Genomic DNA, 26,581 nt, shown 5'->3' on the forward strand with positions numbered 1-26,581 from the left:
AATGGAAGTAAAGAATCTTTGATTTGACTTAATATTTCAGTTTTTATTTGATCATTCTTATGAAGAGACCTTCAACAGAGAAACTTTTGCTAGCTCATGATTTTTCCTGCTTTTCACTTTAATTTAAGGGTGCAAAACAATAGAAAAATTGCTCAGCTCTCGGGACCTACTTTTAAAATGTAGAGCCTTTCCTCCTTATACTTCTAAACTGAAAAAGGAAAAACAGTTCCACATAGCTTTTAGAGTGATAGGATTTTCGCTTCAGTACTTGACATTCAAGCAATGCCCTGGGGGAAACTGTTCTGTGGATAAAATGTAATCTCCTCTATCTCTCGAGGTTTCTTATTCTTTCTATTTGTACCAAGCTGTTCCCAATAACACTATTGATGTAATTTCTTTCTATTTTATAAAGATGTAACAGAAATATTTTTAATTCACTAAATTATTTTGGCAACAGTGTTTTTTATTTCGTAACACTCGTGGACATGGATGTTTATTGATAAAAATTTCTATTCAGAGAAGCTCTACAAACGCTTTACTGTTGGAAAAAGTATCTTTTCTAGAGTGTCATAACTGTTAAAGCACGAGAATGTTTCTTGTGCTGTTTTCTTCTATGTGTATTTCTTCAGACTATGCTTTGCAAAGAAACCAATACAATTTATTTGTACGTACATGTCCACAAAAGTTCTACCCGGCTTTTATTTTTGAAACTGTTTTTAATGTCACAAAGATCCATGCAGTGACATTTTGAATTTAAAGGTATCAGTCAAAATTGGTTATAAAAAATGAAAGAGAAAACGTTTGATTCCTGTGTAGTTAAATTTAACCGAGATATTTAATTTAAAAATTTGCAGTTTTTGATGGCATAATTAGCTTGCATGGAGAAGTCGGTTATTAAATAAATTATAATAATTGTGCGTTGATTTTTGTTCCGCTTAAACTTATTTAAAGGGTAGTGTTTTAGGATTTTCTAGTGGCTTTAATATTGCATTTGGTATGCTGAAAAAATATTCATTTAAAAGTCTAAAAGTACGTTATTAATATTCTGAATGAATCTTTAATACAGACTTTTTTAAACACAAAAACGTTTCGACGCATTCTTTCTATAACATAAACGCTCACTTTACTTTCTTTGCACGTGACGCTGTCATTTCGTCTGTTACTTACTGTTAAAATTTTCACATTGTTCTGTGTCTTAAAATTAGAAATTAAAGTTAATGACCTAAAGCTGCAATAGTATATTACAGTACAGTGAAAAAACTGACAGTTTCACTCACGCTTGTGTCGGATTTGCGCAATGCTTATGGGGTCCCACTAAATTTTCGTAAATATTATGGGGTCCTGGGGTCGCGAAAAACATCTCAGTGATAAAAAGGGGTCGCGACTGAAAAACGTTTAAGAAGCCCTGCTTTAGAACTGAAATCTAATAACAGTACAAGAAATTAATTAAACTTAAAATAGTTTAAATTTTTAAATTAATGCAAATAATATTGCGAGTTTTCTGCTGGCCAGTGCTGAAGCTTGTCCGTTTTTCGAGAACGTGAATTCTATAAAATTTTGTGAATAAATTCTGTTTTGAGAAATTTATATTCATCAAACCTTTTCGCAATAATCTGCACAGAAATGTTTCTCAATTAATCTCTTAACTACACTATAGTCTCTAACAACTAGAAACCATTTTCTAAATAGATATTTGATTTTTAGTTATGGACACATGCAGACATTTCACTCTTTAATTTGTGCTTGACCAGTAAATATAATCCTTGAATTTAATGATAAATATCTCCAGTTTTTGTTGTACGGGTGCCAAAGTTTGTGTGTGTTTTATTTTATAGCGAATGCAAAATTTTAATAAAAGTCAAGTACAGAGACCAGAGGGATTAATAAAATTTTAGAGTTCAAAATTTTTACAAAATTGAATCCTCTAAATTAAAAATTCGAAAATAAGAATCTCTGTGTCATTGAAAACATTTTTGCAATTGAAAGTCTTGTCAGGACTTGTGTTTCTCTTGATTTGCTTTGGAAACATGGAATGCCCTGAATAAGAACAGGGAGCTTACTCAAGCTATGTTCAAGAAGGTCTGAAGTAGACAACACAAGCAGGAAGCGTATACGAAACCCTTTATTTTCAATACTTTACAGGCACTTCCGAACTTCGGAATACAGAAACCAACCACTTGTGGTCTGAACGTAAGAATATAAAACTATTAACTAAAACTCTAACTAAAAGCTAACTTTGAATTAGTATACAAATGCCTAGCTCTAAGACTGACCTTTAATTAAAAGGGGGTACGTATGTAGTACGCAGAGATGCTGAAACTACAATACGTTTGCAAGTATCAAGAGGGCTAAACCTCTGGCCTTAAAGGCAACCAGCAACCGAGTGAAAACTCGTAAAACTACAGTGGCCAGCGGCTTGCTTCCTAAAACTCCTTCTCTCTCCCTAACTCTTGGCAAAAAGCCACAACTTAAATACTTGGGCGTTAGCAATACAATTTGCATAAACAAGTTAAAGCATTTAATTCTGGCCGGAAGTAGAAAATAAGAAGTGATAGTACAGTTTTAAAATAAAAAAAACGTTAGTAAACCTTAGGATCATTACAGTCTATGTCTATGACCAACGGTTGCGAACAGAAAGGTCGGGTAAGACTTTTGTGGATGAGGTATATAGGTAGGTAGATAAAAAAGTTTACGGTTTTAGATATAAAAAAAATTGTTTAGCAATAAATTGCTTGTCTGGGGTAAGCTATAGCTGACTAACAATCAGCCCCGAAAGGTGGATTTAGAGCGGGCTAACAATCAGCCAAAAAAAAAAAAAAAGGATCATGTAAAAGCAGATCCATAATGCAGTTTTGGCTCTTGATGGCTCTGTGAAAGTGAGAAAACTTCCATCCATAGACCTCATTCTTTGCTATTGACGCTCCGTCAATGTCTTAACAAACACCTCTGCCCAATTTAAACTAGCTAAAACATTTCGAAATGCTTCCGAAATAGCACATTAACTAACATCCTTCTGTATTAGTCACTCATCTTTTGAATGTTTCAATAACAATACTAAATACTATATGTATTTATTTATTACGTACATGTATGTATTTATTTATTACGCATCTAGTGTACATATGTAACATGTACACTAGATATGTAATAATAATACTGTATGTATTATTATTACGTATCTAGTGTACATGTTACATATGTAGTGTACGTATCTAGAGTATATGTTGTGTATATTGTAATTATGAAACAATTTTTTTTAATAAAATAAAAATATGCCTAGTATTTTCGCGCTTTAAGCTGCAAATTAAAGATATAAAGTAAGAAATTTAGAACTGTTTCACAAAGGCCCATTTTTTTAAAATTCATAATTAATAAATTTCAAATACTCTAATATAAATGTAACAAAAAATTTAATAACTAGAAAACCAAAACTTTTAATTTTGGATTATGTGATATAGTATGTTTAAAAGTAAAATTTTGATTTATTTTTTTCACTGAAGTATTTTAATTATTCACTTTCGGTTTCAATTCCTTAAACAAAATAGAATTATCTTTATTTAAAGTACAAGTTTTAATTGAATTTTTTTCTTTGCTTTGGGGAAAGGCCAGAATTTCCGGGTGCACTATTATAATTAAAATACATTGAAATGGTTATCGGCTAATTCTGGATACAGATTGTTGTAGAAAAGAGATTTCAATTGATTTCAATGTTCCTTTTCCCTGATGAAGTAGCACTGAAACTGATTGAATACTATTCTGTTATGTTATTTTTTTTTTAAATTTCTTTAAGAAATTTTTTTGGACTGGGGTATTGATTGTTTAAAAGTTTTTGTTTTTATATTTATTACGTTTATTAGATTATTTGAAATTTATTAATTATAAATTCCAAAAAATTTTCGTCTTTGTGAAACATTAGTTCTAAATTTCTTACTTTGTGTATATTGTACATATATTCCTATTGGATTGTAACTTTCCCTGTGTGTATAACCTTAAAATTAATTGCACTCTTACATTTTTATATATGTTACTAAGCAAAACTGTGACTTTGACAATCGTGTAAAATAATTCAATATTCAATAAAATCCCCCGTCTAACTGTCAACCCTGGCTCTTTGTCTAGGGTTACTAGGATTACCACAGATTTTCAACTTCGACTGAAAGTGAAAACAGCTCAGCTGTCATTTTTTTTTTTTTTTTTTTTTTTTTTTGGAGATAAAAAAAAGTATAACACCTGTGTTTCTTCTGCATCTTTGCATTCAGCGATTATAATCTTAAGTGTGTTACTGTGTTTTATTTCAGACGAGTAATGATTCACCTCGATTGTGTTAAGCGAATGGCCAATGAATGCATCAGCGAATATAACAGACGTCTGTATTACAATCTGACTCACAAAATGATGGAAATGAACGAAGCTCTCTGTTCCCCTGGCTCATCTTTCAATACAAGTATGGATACAATTCCTTTAATATTGTGTATTTCTTTTATGAGACTTTCTTTATCTTTTTTTTCTGCTTTTAAAGAAAAATACAATGTAAGTTTAATTTAAAGAGTTGAAGGTAAAACAATGGCTTTCGCACATTTTTTAGACGATTTTCATTGTATTTACAGAAATATTTTACCTGACCTTTTAGTGTTTTAAATGTTCCATTTGATAACCCTTATTTTTCACTATCTTCCTGCACCGTAATTTCCAAGCCAATAAAGCTTTTTATAATATTAAAAGAGGTATTTTACCTTATTCCTCTTAAAAAACTTTTCAAAGTCCAATGAAGGTTGTAGGTCGACGTTTGGACAATTCGTTTTATAAACGTCCAAAAGGACAAAAATCCGTGGATGACACATAAGAAGATTTGTAGAGATATGAGTTAAGGCTTATGGTCTTGATACCTGTTTCTTTTTCAATTTTTTCCGTGAATATATTAGTGGATTTTGATTTGTAGCTTCTTATTTTGTCTTGATGCGAACTGCAATGTAGGTAAAGAGAAGGTATTTCATATTTGAAAATTGGGTATAAAATATTTTCCTGATAATATGTAGAGGTGACCTTAACAGTTTTCTGAACTGTCTTTAATATTTTTTTGTCGTTATATCAAAAACCAACAACAATCATAAATCCGTTTTAAAAACTTTCTTTCAACTAAGATTTTGTACTATTATTTTTTTCTTCTCTTTGATGATAATAAATGGATCTCTTGTTGTTGCGGTTATTTAAATATACCCAAGATTGATATATTGTGACAACAGTTTTGAAGAAATAAATAAGCCTAAATAGATTGTAATATCAATGAACATTTTTAATGACAGAAATTAACTTAAACATAGTTGCATACAGCAGAGCAAAAAAAGGCGAAGAAGTAAGAATGGTATACATATACATACATGTGTAATAAACAGTTACGTCATCATCATCACCGCGCGGATAAACGCGAACGGCGCATGCGTCAGGAGAAGCTCTCTTAAGCTAAACGTCGTATTATAATTTATGATACAACAATCCCCCTTTCGACGTTTGGCGGCTGAAAAAAAAAATAAACATTATTCATTTACAGTTATTCCAATTAATTTACAGCACTTAGAATGTTTCGAAGCAGTCAATGTTTTTGTCAGTACATCAGCAGGCATTTTCTCTGTTGGCACATATTTAACGTCTATTTCATTTCTTTCATAAATTTCACGAATGAAATGATGTCTAATATCTATGTGTTTAGTGCGTGAGTGATAAACAGCATTTTTCATAAGCTTCTGTGCACCTTGATTATCACAATATATAATGGTTGGATAATCAGCAGTAAAATTTAATTCTTTAAGAAAACGACGTAAATAAACTGCTTCTTTGGCACTTTCTGAAAGACTGATGTACTCTGCTTCAGTACTTGATAATGCAACAGTTTGTTGCTTTCGTGATTCCCATGTTATCGGATTTCCAGCTAGCTTGAATAGGTAACCTGTATACGATTTTCTAGTATTAACATCAGACGCCCAGTCGGCATCGGTATATCCAATAAGTGCTTTTCCAGTCTTTCGAAATTTTAAACAATAATTTTTAGTTCCTTTTAAGTATCGAAGAACGCGCTTTGCAGCCAACCAGTGTAATTTTCCAGGATTGTTATTAAATTGGCTCAGGTGACTGACGGCATATGCAATATCCGGCCTAGTAAACACAGAAAGATACATAAGCGAACCAATTAGACGGCGATAAGGTGCGTTGTTCATTTCTTCCTTTTCAGTTTCAGAAGGACACATTTCTTTACTTAATTTTACACTAGGATCTAAAGGAGTTGCTACTGGTTTTGCATCTTGCATATTAAACCTTCGTAGAATATTATCAACATATTTCTGCTGAGATAAACTAATGGAATTATTATTTACATCTTGATTAAATTCTATTCCAAGACAATAATGAAGTTTGCCTAAATCTTTAACATGAAATTCTTTAGAAAGATAACCTTTAAGTTCAGCATATAAATCACAGCTATTTGTTGCTATTATTAAGTCATCAACATATAAAATTAGAATTAACTCACCTTGAGATGTTTTCATCCTGTATACACACTTATCTGATTGTAATGGTTGTAATCCAAAGTTTTTGAGTTTTTTGTCTAATTTTTCATACCACTGTCTTCCACTTTGTTTCAAACCATAAAGAGACTTTTGCAAAGCATAAACATAATCAGGATTATTTTGGTCTTCAAAACCTTTAGCTTGTTCCATGAAAATTTCTTCTTTTAAATCTCCGTTAACATAAGCCATAACAAAATCTAGTTGATATAACATAAGGTCTTGTTCAGCACTGTATGCAATCACAGTTCTTATAGAACTTGCTCTGGCTACTGGAGCAAAGGTTTCATTAAAATCAATTCCGGGTTCCTGTGCAAATCCTTTAGCAACCAATCGAGCTTTTCTCTTTTGAACTGTTCCATCTGCATTATATTTCGTTCTAAGAACCCAGCGACATCCTATTACCTTTTTGTTCTGTGGTCGCTTTACCAATTTCCATGCACCATTTTTAACAAGTGCTTCATACTCACTTTGCATAGCCTTATGCCATTCTTCAGCATAACTTCCATTTAATGCTTCTTCTAATGTCGGATTTGTATCTTCTTCAACAATTTGTGCTTCTTCCTTTTCTATGTTTATATTGTGGTACTCCTTTTTTGGTCTTCCTGGCTTCCCAGTCTTGACTTTCTTTGGACGACCTGGCCCCCTTTTAATCTGCATTTCAGGTAGTGCTTCGGAATCAGAATCTTCTTTATCAGATGATTCAGCAGATGCTTCTGCCATATTTGAGGGGTCTTCTGTTATTTCATCAGCCGGTATTTGATTTACATTCAGAGGTTCTTCCTTCTTTTTATCAGGAATATTTTCGAGAAATAAAACTTCTAAATCTTTATCATAATTTGTACAGTTTTCAAATTCATCAATGAATCTAACATCTCGGCTTATAACGATTTTTCTGGAATTTTTATTCCACAGCCTGTATGCTTTCGATTCATTTGAGTATCCTACAAATATATGTTCTTCTGATCGAGGATCGAATTTCCCCTTAGACCTTTTATTAAGTACAAAACATTTCTGTCCGAATACTTTGAAGTGAGATACAGTTGGCTTGATGCCAAAAAATAATTCATAAGGTGTTTTGTTTACTCCCAGGCTTCGATTTGGGCAACGATTACCAATATAAACAGCACAGTTCAAGGCTTCAGCCCAAAAGGATTGAGGAAGATTACTTTGTAGTAACAAACATCTGGCCATTTCAGTTAAAGTGCGGTTCATGCGTTCAGCTCTCGAATTCTGTTGAGGAGTCATTGGTGCAGAGAATTCTCGTTTAATCCCGCATTCTTGAATATATTTATTAAATTCTTCTCCGCGATATTCGAGACCGTTATCAGTCCGAAGGATTTTTATTTTCTTTCCTAGACGATTTTCGACCGCAGCTTTGTATTTAATGAATGCATTTTTCACTTCATCTTTAGTTTTAAGAAAACTGACTTCGACATAACGCGATTTGTCATCTATGAAAGTAACAAAATAACGCGAACCAGCATGGGATGGGACTCTCATAGGTCCACACAAATCTGAGTGAATCAAGTACAGTAATTCATCCCTTTGAAATTTTGATTCTTTTTGAAAAGGTTGCACAGTTTGTTTACCTCGGATACAGACTTTGCAGTCTTTTAGAGATTCAGTGTTATTAAATTTTAAATTTCTAACCATGTTATCAGATTTAAGTCTTTTCAAATCAGACTCATTTAAATGACCTAATTTAAGATGCCACTTTACAAAATCACTTACCTGTGCTATTGCAGCTATTTCAGCGCTTGGATGTATATAATAAAGATCACCATGACGAATAGCCTGCACTAGTATAGATCCATTTGGTTCTATTATTCTAGCATGTCGTTCTGTAAAAATCACTGAACGATTATTTGCAGTAGCTTTAGATGTTGACAGCAAATTACATTTTAATTCCGGAACACATAACACATTTTTGAGCGTAAGTTTAATTGTCTTATTTCCGTTAGGTACTGTTATAAGGACAGTTCCAATTCCTGTAATTTTTGCTGTTTTGTTAACTGCTAACTTTATGGTTGAATTCGTTCGAGGGTGAAATTCTGAAAATAACCTTCTGTCATTGCACATGTGAGATGTACAGCCACTGTCTAAGCACCATGAGGAGGTCTTCTGATAAGCATTGTTTACTGCTAAACTAATCTGCTCTTCGTAATGAGAAGTCATCATAGAACCTTGATTTCTCTTATTTGATTGCGCATATTTTCTATCAGCTATTTTCTTTCTGCATTCAGATGCCTTGTGCCCAATTTTCGAACAGTAATTACACTTCAAGTTTCGAAAATTTCTTTCAGCTGGAAAATTTTTGTTTGAATTTACCTTCCATTTTTCATTTTTCTTCTGTTCTTGATTTCTTCTTTTATAATCAGTATAGTATGCATTCTGTGAATCTTGAGACGTTTTCCCTTTTCTTCCTTCCCATTCTTCTAACATTTTGATTTTCAAAGATTCGGGACTAGGTAACTGATCTCTTGATTCGATGGCGCATCTAAAATTTTCAAAATTTTCTGGAATACTGTAGAGCAGAAGAATCGATAATAAATCATCAGCTATATCAATTTCCATTTGTTTAAGCTTATCAACTATTTCGAAAAAATTATTCAAATGTTCAGACATCGTTTCGCTTTCCACCATTTTTCTAAATAAAAGCTGTTTTAATAATGTAGCCTTCTTCGCAGGTCCTTTCGATTCATATACGGCTTTGAGTTTATTCCACACAGCACTTGATGTCACACAATGCTTTATATGACACAGTTCACTAGGATTAATAGCAAGAATTATATCTGCGCGAGCTTTTTGATCAGCTTGGAGCCATTTCTTTTCGTCTTCGGTTCCTTCAGCAGGTTTTAGCACTTTACCGGTTACATAATCCCAATGGTCGTTTTTAATCAATACTGCTTCTATTTGTAATTTCCAACTGTCAAAATTATCTTTTCCGAGCTTATCTATAGTAGTCAAATGCGACATAATGTAATACAGTCTCTCACAGCCAAAAAAACAAGATTGAGCGCTATAAAAATAGGCTTAACTGAACGCTGATCAGTTCTTACCGTTGATTAGACGTAACAGTTCTTGCACTGAATTAGGCTTAAGAGTTCAATGCTCGAAAACTTCAAAATGTTCATTTTAAACTAAGTATTTTGCTAATTAGGCACAGTTGAAACGTTCCTGGGCCCATAACCATTGAAGAAATAAATAAGCCTAAATAGATTGTAATATCAATGAACATTTTTAATGACAGAAATTAACTTAAACATAGTTGCATACAGCAGAGCAAAAAAAGGCGAAGAAGTAAGAATGGTATACATATACATACATGTGTAATAAACAGTTACGTCATCATCATCACCGCGCGGATAAACGCGAACGGCGCATGCGTCAGGAGAAGCTCTCTTAAGCTAAACGTCGTATTATAATTTATGATACAACAAGTTTTCCATTTTTGTTCGAATAATTGTTTCTCATAGAGAATTCTGTAGCGCGTTCTGCACTCGACGATATGTCGTGGAGAAAGACGATGCACATTACGATGCTTTTTTAAGATTCAAATCAGCATTAATAACTTTTTTACGATTGACACTGAACGTTCTAATGATTATTCAACTGTCCTTCGCAGATTTTTTTAACATTCGAAACATTCCTGTTTTTCCTCGGATATATATTTTGAATACTTTTTCTCCTTGAATCCAAACTCTGACTTTTTTCCTTATTCACAATATTATCTATCGTTGCTTTAGATACTGAAAAATCATGACTTTCACAGCATTTTTAATGTACGTAACTTTAATGTAATTTTAATGTAATTACGAATAATTTTCTTCGGAAAGAGCACAAACATAGCCTTCTTTCTGCCTTTAAAAGTGCCATTTTGCATGAAAACAAAATTGTCCAGCACAAGACAATAATTTATTGGAAAATATAGTTGCAATTAAAAAAAAAGTTTTCCAAGCAGGCGATTTTTTATAGCAAAGCAAAGTCGTCTAAAAAATGTACGAATGGTCTCTGTACATGTATTAACGGCATAGAACGTAATATATGGAGCTAAAATTTCAATTCGAAGTCTCAAAAAACCGTTTGCTATTAGAAACTTTAAAAAAATCAAAACTATGTTTGAAAAGATTTTCTTCATATACAATTTTATATAATTTTAAAGAAAAAACGATCCTGCACCAATTAAGTAATATATGACGCTTGAAACATCCTTTGTTATTTACAAAGTCTTTGTTGTAAATAGTAAAGGATGTTGTTTCTTATAAGTTATAAAAAGTATTTCTTTTGCAATTGTTCATAAACTTTTTAATTGTATATATTATAACTAAATGTGTTTTAATGTATATCAGTTTGAAAACTTTAAATTCTAAGTTTCAAAGAAGAGTTTGGAACATCCTTTGTTATTTATAGCAAAACCTTTGTTGTAAATAATAAAGGATATTGTTTCTTGTAAGTAATAAAAACATTTCTATTGCAAATGTTCATAAAACTTTTCTGTGGTATATACTCTAACGAAACGTATTTTAATTTATATCAATCTGAAAACTTTAAATGCTATCTCAAGAAAGAACTGACCATTAAATATTTTTAAAAAAATATTTTAAATTTTTTTAATATAAAATATTGTACTGTTTTAAAGAAACAAAGATAGTGAACCAATTTTGTAACATATAACTCTTGAAACATCCTTTGTTATTTACAGCAAAGCCTTTGTTGATTTTGTTTCTTGGAAATAGTAAAAAATACTTCCTTTTCAAATGTTCATAAAATTTTTCAATTGACTGTATTATAATTAAATATATTTTAATATTTATTTTGAAAACTTTAAATTTGAAAACTATGTTTCAATTTTATTACTTTAAAATTTGTTTTAATTAAATGTTTGTTTGGAAAGTGTTTCATTAATATAAAATTTTACATAGTTTCAAAGAAAAAAGGATCCTTCACCATTTGAAAATGTTCATAAAACTTTTCAGTTGCATATATTATAATTAAATGTATTTTAATTTATGTCAGTTAGATGCATCATTAAAAATAAAATAAAGATTTAAATCATAAGAAGTGAGATCACCCAGTATGTTAATCAGTAACAGATCAATAAAATTTGAGCAATAAATTAAAGAACGTAAGCTTTGTTGAATGGCAGCAGCGGATTGTATTTTGCCAGGATAGAAGATTTTACGTGTTAATAAAAACAATACGCCTCCTTCGAAAGAGTTTTTTGAGTTAAAAGTTTATTTAATGAATATTTCGTTTATTCAGGAAACGTTTCAGATAGTGACAGATAGCTGTCAATTATTGTAGCTCAGATATTCAGTTAATTTTCTTAATTATAACACTGCACTGCTTGTGAATGCGATTCAAAGAACTTTCAATATTAGCGCCTTTTGATTAATTCATTTAATAACGTTTTTTCAGGATAGTAAGAAGATTATTGATAAAATATCTGCTGTTAGAACCATAATTTCCAATAAGGAATGATATTTATAACTACTCTTTTCAGAAAAGTGATGTCTTTTTAATAGTAAAATAAGCGTCTTTTTTTGTTCGCGGGTCTTTCCGCAGTCAGCAAAAATGGAAAAGTGTATTTTATTCGCAAAAGTGAGAGCTGAATCGATGAGAAAAATCTTGTTAATCATTGAGAATTGTTATTACACCTAAAATTCAAAGGAAAATTACCTACGCTATCGCCAAATTGATGACTGATGCATATTGGAAGCACTGAGAGAGGAAAAACATTTATTGGCGCCAGAAGTCCCCTTTCATTTTAATATACGGACACCTTTATTTTTCGACTGTTAGCTGGATGTGAATTAGCACTCTGACAGATCGAGAATAAGACAGATAAGTTATACAAATCTGTCTTTTTTAATCAACACTCATATGAAACTAAAACTTAGATCATAAGATTATTCATTACTTCCTATTAACAGAAGTTACATTAATCGGGCTCTTCCTTAAAAAAAATGCTAAGTTTGTTTATTGCGGAACGAGTGTAAACTTAATATTTACAAACTACCAGAATAAAGGAAAATTTTTGCGAAAAACACAAAGGAAATCAAATTGTATAGGATAACAGCAGATGATAGTACACTATTTGGGAATTATATTTATATGCAGTATTACAAAATTTAATCTCATATAATTTGCAATATATTCTATAAACATCAATAAGCCATCCATTAAAAATAAATTCCTAAAGTCTTAAGTAAATTAAATGTGCAGCCATTAATCCTCTGGTTCTCATCGAATTATTCTCCTATCGAAATGGCAATCTGTAACATGTATACAAGCCAGTTTCACTTAGAAAGTCCTCTACGAAGGCATCCTTTCTCTTAGGCAGATAGCCCTAGTGTGCTTTGCCATAATCAACTAAACCAAGCCAAACTAAACCAGCCTTTCTAAATACTAGAGTAACGTAAACGAAATGTTTTGAAAAATGTTCCTGTTTTCAATTTAATTTACATATGAATTTATTCTTCAAAACAAACTTTAACAATACAAGGAAATTCTTAATAATATTTTTCTGTTAACTGTAATTTAGTTTTCTGTCTTCGGTATTTTAAACTGCTTCAGATTAACTTTTAGCTATACATGTCGTAAATTGGACGACGTTATTTGATTATGGCAAACTCACGTGGGTATCTGCCTAAGAGAAGAAATTCCTTCATAGAGGACTTTCTAATATAAACTCTCTCGTATTTATGTCACACATGGAGAAAACCACGAAAAAAAAACATGCAACCAACCTGTTCGTCTTAGTTCGAAACCAAGCCATGTCGAGCTCCCAGTATTCAACGGTCTTAACCACTCGACCACTAGTGGGACGCAGTAGGTCGGGAATAAATTGTAGTTGTTTTTCGATGTGAACATTAAATTACTACGTAATCTTCTTGTTGGTCTATCTTATGAAGATTTGTGCGGGCTCTGCTCCTGAATGCTTTTTCTTTAGAAACTGATTTTAATAGTCCAAGTTAAATTCTGCTGATATGAGTCAAGATTTTAGTCTCCTTTTTTCATAATGCTCCAAATTTTCGATACGTTTATCTTATGGCATAAGAGATATTATTTGATTTAATCGCAAAATCAGTTTTCTAGTAGTTCATTTAATTATCCATATTTATAGCACAATATCTAATAGCTGAGGCCCGGTGGTGCAGTGCCTAGCGCATCGCGCAGCAGCACCACAGGTCTGGGGCTCGATCCCCGGGCTCGGCAAGGTCGACTCAGCCTTTCATTCCTTGATTTCCATCCCTTAGGTCGATGAAATGAGTACCAAGCTCGCTTGAGGACTAAACATTGGGAGTCCTGTGACCAAGTTGACCACTTGTTCAGGGCATATGCTTACGCACCCTGGGACCCACGGTCAAGAAAGCAGATTTCGAGGCACTGCTGTCATTGGTCCAATAGGGCTGTTACGCCACTGCGTTTCTGAGTTCTAATAGCAAAGTATAGATAACTTTTTTTTTTAAATTTTAAGGCATGTTTGGGCTTAAACCTCTTGATCTTTCTTATATTTTCACGCCTTCTTTTCAGTATAAGATTTTTAAATCCAGAGTTTCCATTTTTTTATGAATGGTTTTGATATCTTCAACTTTCGAACTCCCTGACAAATAGATATTTCCAGTTTCGAATGAACTTTCACTTAACCATTATCATGATGCGTTTTTCTTCTTTTTCGAAACTTTTATGCAAACTTTTACTGATATTAACATTCTTTATATAGCTTCAAAATTCAATAAACCATTTCCTTTTTATATTTGACATTTACAATGCCTCTTTACTTTTACAATGCACATTTTTACTCATTTTGACATCTTAATCGTAAGACAATTGAAAATTTTTACATATTTATTTTTATTTATCTCATGTAAACAATGTAGTTGACAATTTTGTATCTGAAATACTCTTTACGATATTTAAAAAATGTATCCTTACATGATATTTCAATTTACTCTGAAATTTCTTGAATTATTTCTTTTAATTTTTTCCTTAAACGTCTACAACAGCCAGTTGTAAATTATTACACTAGAAACAAATAAACATGAAGTTTTTCAAAAATATGCTACAGTTATGCCAATCCAGATGTATATTTATTCATTATCTAAACATAAATAGGCCAACTAATATCTGCCGTCTTGCTGTATACTGCCTCTTTCTGTACATCCCTTCGATATAATTATCTGGAATGCTATAAATCTTGTTCAGAAATTGCGAAGACCACTGTAAGTCATCAACCGATCGATTCTTATTAACAGAGATTGTTTCATATAGTTCCTGGAGGGACTATTCTCTTGGAAGTCTTTCAGGAAATAGATAGAGAATGTGCTTCGAGAGAGACTGAAGATGTACTGAATGAGTGAATGACATTACTAGTTTCAGAAAGACAGGCTGGAACGAAAATAGCACAACCGAAGTATCAGAATAGAATTACTCTAGAGCCATATTTTTCGAATTGAGTGAAATTAGATGATCGGTTTCTGATAACTAATTTTTATGTAAATATTTATTTCAAGCAAAACCTGCATCAAAAATTACATTATTGTTTCTCACTAGTCACAAATTTATTCATTTTCGAGGTGTAGTAGGCACAGTAAAGTCGATTTCCTAGTTAAATGGCCTTAAATTACACGTTTAAGAAATTTTGCTCCGTGAGAAGTTTATTTCGCAAAATCCCAAATATTGTCCTACTGCAGTATTGCTAAATAATCTGTAATAAAATTTTTTATCTTGAAAGAATTTCTCGTTTAAGAAATTAATACTAATCCTTTATAAAGTTCTACTTAATTTACGTGTCCCTGGCTACTTGAACTTCAATGAAGAGTCTAGAGACTATTCGCTGGTCTTCTTGCAGCTCCAAAGAAGGGTTAAAATACTCTTTTATTCACTCACAGAAATAATACAGTCTACCCTTCTCGGGCTTACAGGAAAGCCTCCACTTGGGCTTTTAACGGCCGAACGTAGTAACATAGGCTTAAAACAACGACGTGGCACGAAGGCAGAACACGCTGTACTGAGAATTTCTGAGCTCTTCTACGTAAGTGATTGAACTTCCCATTAAATACTTCATTTACATAAAACGCGATTGTAAAATCTCCTTCTGGTAGGGAATTGTAGGTGAAAAATAAGAATTTAAAGGAAAGGGTTTGAAAATTAAAAATAACTGTTAGAAAATTAATATAATCCCTACACTTTCAAAAACCTTTTCCTTTCTTCGTAAATAATCCCCCCTCCTTTTTTAAATTCCTATTATTAACTCACACTCTCCTTAATCTTGTTCAAGTTTTCGATTGTTAATAACTTTTTATTCATCCACTCAAGTTCAAATACATTTTTTTAAACTTGTAGTGGATGACACTTGATATTAATACAATTTTTTCGCATATTAAAGTCAATTCCTACTTCTTTACTCCTGTTCATCGGAACTAAAGAAACTATTAATATACTATAAGACTTACAAATAACGACCGTTTATTAAGAATTCCTATGTGCTGTAAATATTAATTTTATAACAACTTATAAATAATAGTAAGCAACTGTGATAAATGGGATAGTAATATTTAACAGTAAAACAGAGTTCTAAAGATTTTTAAAGTATATGGAATTGAAGAATTGTAGTTTTACAGATGTGAATGAAGCGGATGTAATGTCCCCTTATGTAGCGAAAATTCTCCACATATTTCTATGTTAACGTGAAAATAATATATGTTTAAAATATAACCCTTTAAAATGTCCCTTGCTTTACAAACGGAGAATGTGAAAAGAAAGCGAAAAGAAACTACAACATAACGCAAGCGACGATTAGAGAAGGGAATACAGCAGCAGGTCAAGCATATGTCGCTTTGAGTCGTGTGAAATCATTAGATGGAATATTAATGTTGTAGAACTGGACTGTTCGAAACTCGCTGGAAAGGTTCCTTGCAATAAATGAAACATTAAAAGAGATGGATAGAATGAGTCATTATAGACTACCATCAGCTTCATAAATTAGAAACGAAAAAATGTTAATAATCTAAAAGTAACTAAAATAAAAATTTTCTTTGTTGACCTAAGTAGGAATTGACTTTAATTTTTTTTTTTTTTTTTTTTTTTAATTACTTGTTTTCTAAACAAATTTCAGCGACTGCGCGTTAAACTTGCTGAACCTGGCGAACAGCTGGCTGCATGACAGTTTTCGTGGTTTTCCTCATAAATAATATAAATACCAGCTAATCATTTTCAAATCTCTCTGTTTGTTCTAATGATAAGCAATGTACTGGAATGATTTTATAAGTGCTTAGGGAATGTTCTCCTTGGAAGATTTTGTAAGCGTTACGATTTTAGAAGACTTTTACACAGATACGAAACACGAAAATGTCAGTTATTAATTTTGCATTTATGGTTCCCAAGCAGATTACACTGAAATAATGCTTTTCTTAAGCTAAATAGAACAACGCATGCGCAAATAATTTTCAACAATTCATTGTCCTTTCTAATTAATAAATAAATACTTCTTTCTAAATAATAAATAAATTATACTTTCTAAATAATCCAAAATAACTGGGACAACAAACCATCTGGGTTTTCAAGAAACCCGGCTAATTGGCTAATCTTTTTCTGCAAGCAAAATACGTATTTTTTATTGTGGAAATAGTGGGCTATTGTTTTTTTCTTCCATCGGCTTTCTTTAAACTACGATTTATGTTATTACAATATTTCTTTCTAACAAAATGCCTAATACATTTCGTCAGTAAAATAAAGCGATGTAACTATTGTTGTTTAAATAAACATAGAACCTATTTCTATTTTAACTAAAATTATGAAATTCATTTTTGTTCAATATACAATCCCTTAAAAGTCAACAAAGAACGGTAAACCTCTTTTTTCATGAAACTACATACATGGCCTTTATTTTTTCAACCATTAGTACTTCCAATTATGAATTGTTTTAAATGATGCATATAGTCATGTTATGATATTTTTAAATTTATAAAATATTAATTTTGTAACAGTTATAAAAGATAGCATTTTATATGGTCTGCCCGTTTATACAGTTATATTTAGTAAATGTATAAGGTTATTTACTCCCTCTTTTCCACATGCCTTCGTGGCATGTGGCTAGACGTGGCTGTGAAACAGGCTAGACGCATATTCGGGGGGGGCGAAGTTCGAATCCCGGCGAAGACATTGCGGATTTCTTGAGCTTCCAGACATCGAAAGAATCTAACAACTCTACGAATGTTTATATTTATTCTTAAAACATAAAGCACAAAACGTTTGACCCCTATAAGATAAATCTGACAGAGATATTTAATTTTAGACTAGGGATAGATATTTAACTTTAGGTTTTGTATATTTGTGCTAGTGTCAAATAAGCTATTCTCACTGAAGTGTTGGTTAAAAAATAAATTGACTTTCTTCGAAGTTGATTTTTCCCCCTTCAGTATCATTCAGACATATTCCCTTGGGATTTAGTCTAGCCTAGAATATTCTTTCGCTCATTACACTTGATATGCCGAAAGCATTTTCACACAAGTAATTTATAAATTTTCAGATGCTAAGATTATATTATTAATATTCATATACAGGTTTCGTATTTTAGGGTCAAAATACAATAGTCATAAAGAAAACTTCATTGGATCAGAAAAAAGTTTCATTTTAAATTTATGCAAATAAAGTTACGAATTGGCAATTTGCCAACAATTTGCCTTTATTTTCTAGGACAGCGTTCCTTTAACTGTCCTTTAACTGTGACTATGTTTGTCGAGTCCCCAAACAAAGTCGAAAAGCGAACTTTTGGAGTCGCAAAAATTTAACACTTCAGGATGCTGTCAAAATTATAAATTTTAATAAAAGTCATGCCCTTAACAGCCATTTGTTTTCAAATCTCTGTAAAAGCAGAGGCGCCGAATGCAGAAACAAGATGAATGTCAAGAAGGTGAACTTTAAAAAGGTTATTGTTATTAAGAGGGAAAATTATTAAATTTTTAACGGAATAAAAATTTGTTCTTGCTGCTCCTTTTTAAAGTGACTTATGGATATCAAAGCTGCACTTCATTTAAACTTGTTTCCTCGAATTTCATTGCAGCATTCTAAAACATTGCATTCTAAAACACCAAATACATTAAAATATATTTAACAATTAAAACTAGAGCTTCTGTGCAAAAGCAAGCAATTCGGCCAACAGGCAGCAAGACCACATTTTCGGTGCACTAAATTGAGAGTTATCTATCTCATTGTGCAAAAAGACACTAAAGTTGGTGCTCCAGCTGACTTAATTCACTTTTCGACTAAGAGTTTCAGATGTAAACAAATGACAGAGTCGTTAGGCTTAGCGTCACTTAAGTTTTTAAATTGTTGATAATTCTACAGCATTGCATGCAGATTAACTAAAGGCATAAAAACCTTAACCAGAGCATGAGAACAACAAAATTAAATCACTTTTAAAGCAAACAAATGCCCAAATGCCCAATTTACTAAAATATAAGAATAAAAATGCTGAGCTAACCGAGCTGGGTTGGAATATATATATATACGTTTGGTACTGGCGGATTACAAGGAAGAAGGGCAGGTGCATAACCATATGTTATACCAGTATTATATACGAAATTTTAACATTCTAGGACTGCTCATTTTTGAGTTATGCGAGATGCAGACATACATACCTGCATAGATACAGAAGCAGAGACTCTTCTGAATCCTTTTTAAATCCATTTTACAACCCGTTTTGGAAAAAAGAGTCTTTCATTCTGTCTGTATGTACAAATATTACGCAAAACAGAAATTCAAATGGATTGGAGAAATTCAAATAGTTACTTTTGTTATGATACTCAAAATTTTTCAAAATTACAATACTTCCTTTACTTTATACAAGGAAGCAAAAATAGTCATCTGTTTACTTCGACTGATAGAAGTTAGGACTTTATTAAAAAGAACAGCATTGAAAGAATAAGGTATAAAATGATTCATTAGACTAGCATTTAGACTAACAAAAATGTTATGACTGAAAAACAAATAATTGCATTCCTTTAATTGCAAAAATTATTGTAGATTATTTAAAGGCCCTAGAAACACAGCTTTGATACTTCATATAGAATTTTGATTTTAAAACGTTACCTTGGATACAAAAAGCTGATCACAATAACGTGATTGATCACAATAACCTGCAATATAATTTGATCACAATAACCTGCAATATAAAGAGATTATATGGGAGAAGCAATTTTCGGCCAGATAAGAATCTATTGAGTTATTGACTCAAAATTTGAGTCTGCACTAAAATAATTGCCTCAATTCCGCATCGAAGCTAGAAATAAATTTTCCACAATTTCTGGAAACGCATTAAATGTTCTTCTACCACCTAGCAACACATATTTATGTGAAACAACTGTTTTAGCTTTAACGCTCATTAAATCCATATATCGCTCAACTCTGAAAATTTTAAAGATGCAATCAAATATTGTACTCAGATTTAATTTGTTATGCAGGGGAAAAAACTAGCACATCCATCTCATTAAAACGTGATTTTCTTTCATTAATTTTTGGTATAATTATAACAAATTCAATATTACTTCTTTTCATATTGTTACGAATTTGGTATTTAAAAAGCTAATGTAAGTTCAATTATAAATTAAATGGTTTTATTTCTCGCACAGTGCAGCGCGTGACGAATATTAAAAGAAAGCTAAGCAGGAAAATTGAAAATACAAGAGCGCGTGCATTAAATAAATAAATATCACTTTTTGATTTCGAGAAAGTACTGGAAGATTCTAGCGCGTGATTTTAAAATCTTATAAAAGGAGGAAAACATCTCAGTTTGTAGTATCCAGGCAGATCTGGAGAGAAGGAAATTCCCGATAAGTAAAGTCAAGCAGTTTTCCAGACGAAGAGGAGACGCTATCGAGAAACTTCCGATTTTCCTGTTGGAGCTGAAGAAAACGAAGGAAGGACGTGCAATTCATGGACTCAACACTATGTTAAGTGTTAATGTCAAGATCGAGAAGTTTGCCCCGAAAAAACGCGTAATTCAATGCTACAGATGTCAAGAATATCGACATTCGCAACATCTTTGCTCAAATCCTGAGCGATGCTGCAAGTGTGGACAGCACCATAGAAGTAAAGAATGCCCTCTAAAGCCAGAAGAAAAACCTAAGTGCATCTTCTGCTCACTACCGCATGTAAGTTCATACAGGGGTTGCCCCGTGTACAAGAAGCGATATGAAGCAAAGAAGCAGCAGGCGAAGCCAACAGCTAAGATCCCTACGCCGGCAGATTTTCCGAAATTCATCGAAACAGGAGCCCACCAGCGGCCGAGCGGTAAAGTCGTTGAACACTGGTAGTTCGGTCCGAGGTTCGAATCCCGCGAACGGGCTGGCTGCATGGGCGTTTTCGTGGTTTTCCCCATGTGTAACGTGTATACGAGCCAGTTTCCCTTAGAAAGTCCTCCACGAAAGGCATCCCTCCCCTTAGGCAGATAGCCCTTATGTGCTTTGCCATAATTAAATGTATATGTGATACTGCACGATTATTTGAGGACATTTAATCATATTTGTTGTTATAATAATAAATTTTTGTTCATTTTTGATCGGACTTGTGCATTCATTTCGTAGCGAACCCGTACGCACACAACAATTTTTGGTGCCAATAACAAGAGCGATGGAGGAGCAATTGAGACAGCTCATCAGTGCTTTTGTTGCATTTAAAGAAGAAATGAAAGAAAATATGGATGCTGGTCAGGAAAGGATGGAAGATTCTGTTAAAGGAGAGATGAGATCTGTTAGGGAGGAAATGAAATTGGGCCAGGAATCCGTTAAGGAAGAAATGAAATTGGGCCAGGAATCCGTTAAGGAAGAAATGAAATTGGGCCAGGAATCCGTTAAGGACGAAATGAAAGCCGTTCAAGCTGGTCAAGAAGAAATGAAAAGAGAAATTACCTGCATAATAGGAAATAAATTTGAAGCTATGGAAGGCAGAATTGACACAGTTTGAAGAAAGAGTTTCTTCGGTGAAAGAAGAAATAGAAGAAAGAGTTTCTTCTGTAAAAGAACATATAGAAGGAAGAGTTTGTGCCGTCCAATACCAAATCGAACAACAAATTGATGATAGGGTTTCTGCAGTACCCAAAGAGGTGGATATTTTAAAGAAATTCGTAGCGACGGCAGGGAACAATAGTGATGGTTTTAAATTTTTACCCATGCCTGCTCGTCCCTCTCTGAAGTTATCCACTTATGATGGGAAGACCTCCTGGCAAGTGTATAAAACACAATTTTCTATAGTGGCGGATGCGAATGGATGGGATTCCCAAGCTAAGGCCTGTCATCTCGCCGCTTCTCTGAGAGCAGACGCAACGGATATCCTGCAGACGCTTCCCGAAAATCAAAGGCTAGATTTCGAAGCTCTACCCGGCGCTTTGGAGCTGCGCTTCGGCGAGAAATGTTTAAAAGACTATAGCAGGCTCCAATTAAAATCCCGTCAACAGAAGCCCACCGAATCACTCCAGGAACTCGCCACGGCTGACGAAAGGCTGTTCCATCTCGCCTTTTCGGAATGCCCGACAGAAACAAGGGAAATCCTGTCCCTGCAATACTTTATCGATGGCATCCGGGATCCTGAAATACAGAAAGCTATACGAATGGCGGATGTGAAGGATATAAAAAGTGCTCTGTTATACGCCATGAAATTCGAGGCAACTCATAGGGACCGTTACCCAGTCAGAGGTATGCGAGTCCACGAGCCAGTGGATGAACTGATGGCTCGTTTAGATGATCTATCCAGACAAGTCGACGCTTTGATATGGAGTAGCAGTGAGAACAAAGAGGCTCGAAGGTGTTGGAGACGTGATTCTGAAGGTCACCTACGACGGCATTGCAGAACACCCCAGGGTACGAATAATAAAATGGATGAGTTGACAAGATCAGTGAATGCCTTGAGACGGAATAGTGGTGAAAAGAAACCGACCCTAAAGTGCTGGAAATGCGGTGTTGAAGGCCACCTAACGAAGGAACTGCAGAACACCCCAGAGCACGGAAAATAAGGCATACAATTTAAACAGACAATTAAATGCCATGGGAAGGAAAAGGATTGACAAGAAACCAAAGTGCTGGAACTGCGGAGTTGAAGGCCACATACGAAGAAACTGCAAAACACCCCGAGGTACGGAAAATAAGACCATTTCCCAGCAACGACGCAGTAAACAAATTAGTGACCATATCGAGGAACGGAGGTTGCCAGATAATGAAAAACCTTGTTTTAAAGCGCTTAAAATTTATACAGTGAGTGGCAACAGTAACGGACTGTCCATTAATGGGAATATCGATGGAGTTCCTTGCAATATGATCATTGACACAGGAGCTAATGTTGCCATCATTAGGAAAGATTTAGCTGAACAGTTTAAAAATAAACTTATTTGGACGCCATCCTGTGTTACCCTTCAGACTGCGTCTGGTGATAAGATCGACATAACTGGGAAGTTAAACGTAAGCATCACGTTTGGAAGTGCCGCCTACCATCACACGGCATATGTGGCGGATATCACAGATGCATACTCGGATTGGTCTTTTTAAGGAAATACAATTTTTCCTTAGACTTGAAAAACAACAAACTGCTTTCAGCATATGATGGCATGACTATCCATCCTCAAAAAGGATCCTCGTCTGGAAATGCCGACGCCTTGTCCGAAAGATCCAGCTCGGGAAGCTGCCGAAATCATACTAGGGTCGAAAAGAAACGCAAGACTACCAGCTCTTCTCCAGCCCAGATGCTCTTCGGTCGAGACCTTCGTCTGCCTTGTGACCGCCTGTTTGATCGCCGTACGGATGCGCCTTCATCGCCTGAGGAACACATCCAAGATGTCCAGGCCCGTTTTAAAGTGATGCCCCGTTTTGCACGAAAGCGAGTGAACTTGGCGACGGAGAAAGTGAAGACCAGATACAACACGAGAGCTACTGGACATAGATCCAACAAAGGAGACAAGGTGAGGTTGTGGAACCCGATTCAACGAAAAGGACTCAGTCCTAAACTACAGTCACCTTCGGATGGTCCATGTACAGTACTGAACAGACTGAATGACGTCTCCGTAAGTCTTCGAACTCTAAACCTAAAGTCGGTCATTACGATAGGTTAGCTCATTACTATGACCATAGTACGTAATGTAAATAATTGTAAATAGTATCAGACCATGGTCCTTTTTGTTTTTAAATGTGTATTTGATTTGATTTGTATTTAGTATTTGATTTGCATTTAGTATTTGATTTGTATTTGATAGCATTTGATTTGTTTTCTTTATTGCATTTATTGTTCATGTTGTATATTATTGTAATGTAATGCTTATTAATGCATTTATGCCACAGTTGTAAGTTGTTTAGCTTCCTGTCCAGGGATTGTACTGCCCGGGACGTGCAGTCCTTGGGAAGGGGGCAGTGTTACGAATTTGGTATTTAAAAAGCTAATGTTAGTTCAATTATAAATTAAATGGTTTTATTTCTCGCGCAGTGCAGCGCGTGACGAATATTAAAAGAAAGCTAAGCCGGAAAATTGAAAATACAAGAGCGCGTGCATTAAATAAATAAATATCACTTTTTGATTTCGAGAAAGTACTGGAAGATTCTAGCGCGTGATTTTAAAATCTTATAAAAGGAGGAAAACATCTCAGTTCGTAGTATTTACTTAGTTTGTTGTTGTTTAGAAAACTGCTCTTGTTGACTGTAGCGAATTCGCAGATTAGCTTTCTTTAGCTGTTTTGAATTAAGTTCTATTGAAGGTTTGAGTAGTTAGAAGATAACTACTAATGCATTGTGATACTGCAAGATTATTTGAGGACATTTAATCATATTTGTTGTTATAATAATAAATTTTTGTTCATTTTTCATCGGATTTGTGCATTTATTTCGTAACGAATCCGCACGCACGCAACAATATGTACGTTGAAAGGAAATAATTTATATACCGGAGAATATTTACTTTCATATCTTTACTTAATATTTGAAATCTGGGGTCGAAGAAAAAGTCTCGATTATAAAAGAGGTCATGAATGAAAAAGCATTTGTAGAGTCCAGTAGGTAAACTTCTGTATGAAACCTGGAGTAGCAGGAATCTACACATGAGAAGGATTAAAGTACCCTTTATTAAATCTTTGAAATTTTACAACGCGTCGACTCGACGCTAACAAAATTCGCCTCTGCTAGGCGGTAACTGATATTTAAATAACGAAACTAAAAGTTGAAGATATTAACCACAATAGAACTAGACTACAGGGCTCAGCGAGATCCTGTAACTTAAACCCTCTTCGAAGCTAGTGGCAACAAAGAAATGCAATTAAAGCACTTGAACCAGCTATAAGCAAACGTACCTACGGCAGAGACGGCGGCTAGAGCCTAACTCTCTTTTTCGCCTACCGAAACTCGGCTTTTAACTACTCGCTACAAAGTAGAAATTTGCATTCCTTCACGCGCGCTACAAAATTTAACTATTCTGGCGCTGACAATTACAGGAAAGTTTTTTAAATTAAATTTTAACTTGTTAGTTAAAATAAATATAAATCCCTACACGTTTAAGAATCGTTGTTCTAGACTCTAGAGCATGAATTTTATAAGATTCTATAAATAAGATCTCTTTCACTTGTGGAGACATTAGGTATTTTTGTAAGCAAGAAAGATGAGCAACACCCTCGCCGGGAATTGAACCACGGACCTCTGGAACACGCGCCCAGCGTGCAGACCACTACACTACGAAGGCATGCTGAGAAGGCTGGAGAAATACCTTATATACTAAAAGGTTTATATTGATCAATACCTTTGTCGGCAATCTGCATATCAATGTCCATCACTTATTTAAAACATTACTGTGATTGGAAGCACATGGCTTCGTTCAACGATTGCGATAATAGAGGTTGCATAAATTCCATACTCACGCTGCATTATTTAAGGAAATGAACAGTATTAACATTGGTACATTTATGCATTTAATTAATTATTGTCTTCAAAAGAACAAGTGATCCGGATAGTTGGAGTTCCAACTCACTAAAGCTCTGCTGTACTGAATTCATATCACACCAGAATGTGAATATTTGGTAAAAAGAGCTGAAAAATGCTAGCAAAATTAAAATTTGTTTATGCGTCTGAGTTCACGGAGAAACGATTTCCGCGAAAGTGTATGCGTCATTATCTGCTGTCAACTCGAATTCACAATTAAGTTAATTAATTTTCTCGCAGGGTTCCTGAAACATGTCGAATGTTACAAGAATCAATCTCAACGCTTCGGTAAATGTTCTGAAATATATATATCGAACATGGTCAACGTTCGGCTCAAATCAGAAGAGGAGCAAACGAAGATGACGTGCTGGTAATAGAATTATCTTTTTCTTGATTTCTACAATGTGTTTAATGTAACTTTTCTTGTAATTGCTTTTACATTTTACATTTTTTGTCTTCACTTCAAAATTTTGTTATAGAATTCAAAGGATAATCTTATAGGAAAATTAGGATAAAGCTCTTTAGTGATCATTTAATATTTTTAGGAATCCTGCACAAGGTAAAGAATTCATAGAAGCGGAAGCCTCTCTACCGCCAAAAGATCGACGCATCAGCTCAAATACAGATTTCGAATTAATGCTATGCCAGTACGATGCCCTGTCGATCCTTTACCACAATGTACGTCAATTCTATACCATGTTTTCCTTATGCTGTGTCGATGTGTTATGCCCGTGTGCATCGAATCTGTACACTGTCTTTTCATAATGCATCGATTCTACGTCATATCAACCACATGCCGGTTAGTGTTGATTCTAAGCAGTGTCTATGCTGTGTAGATCCTACGAATTTCCCCTCCCATGCCAGTGTGTATGGCTTCTATGCATCGCCATTCCTATGCTGTACCGATCCTATGTTTTGTTGATCCCATGCCAGCGTCTGTTGACTCTAGGCAGTGTGTTTCGATTCTATGATCCTGTGACATCAATTCTATGCAATGTCCATTGATGCTGTATCGATCCTATGCCGTATCCATGCTATGCCGGCATGAGTCGGTTCTGTGTAGTGTCTTTCTTA

General features: G+C 33.8%; 1 protein-coding gene across 1 annotated transcript in view; it reads left to right on the top strand.

Annotated features, from left to right (window-relative positions):
- Positions 1 to 26,581, top strand: part of LOC118183598 (uncharacterized) — a 196,721-nt gene that overhangs the window by 160,076 nt on the left and 10,064 nt on the right. The window contains exons 3-4 of the mRNA XM_035353195.2: positions 4,299 to 4,444; positions 25,748 to 25,877. Coding sequence (XP_035209086.1) covers positions 4,299 to 4,444; positions 25,748 to 25,877 — 276 coding nt within the window. The remainder of the gene's footprint in view (positions 1 to 4,298; positions 4,445 to 25,747; positions 25,878 to 26,581) is intronic.

The sequence above is a fragment of the Stegodyphus dumicola genome, chromosome 7 (genome assembly GCF_044657685.1).
Source record: "Stegodyphus dumicola isolate Sdum_Otavi_A_Nest chromosome 7, ASM4465768v1".
Classification (NCBI taxonomy): domain Eukaryota; kingdom Metazoa; phylum Arthropoda; class Arachnida; order Araneae; family Eresidae; genus Stegodyphus; species Stegodyphus dumicola.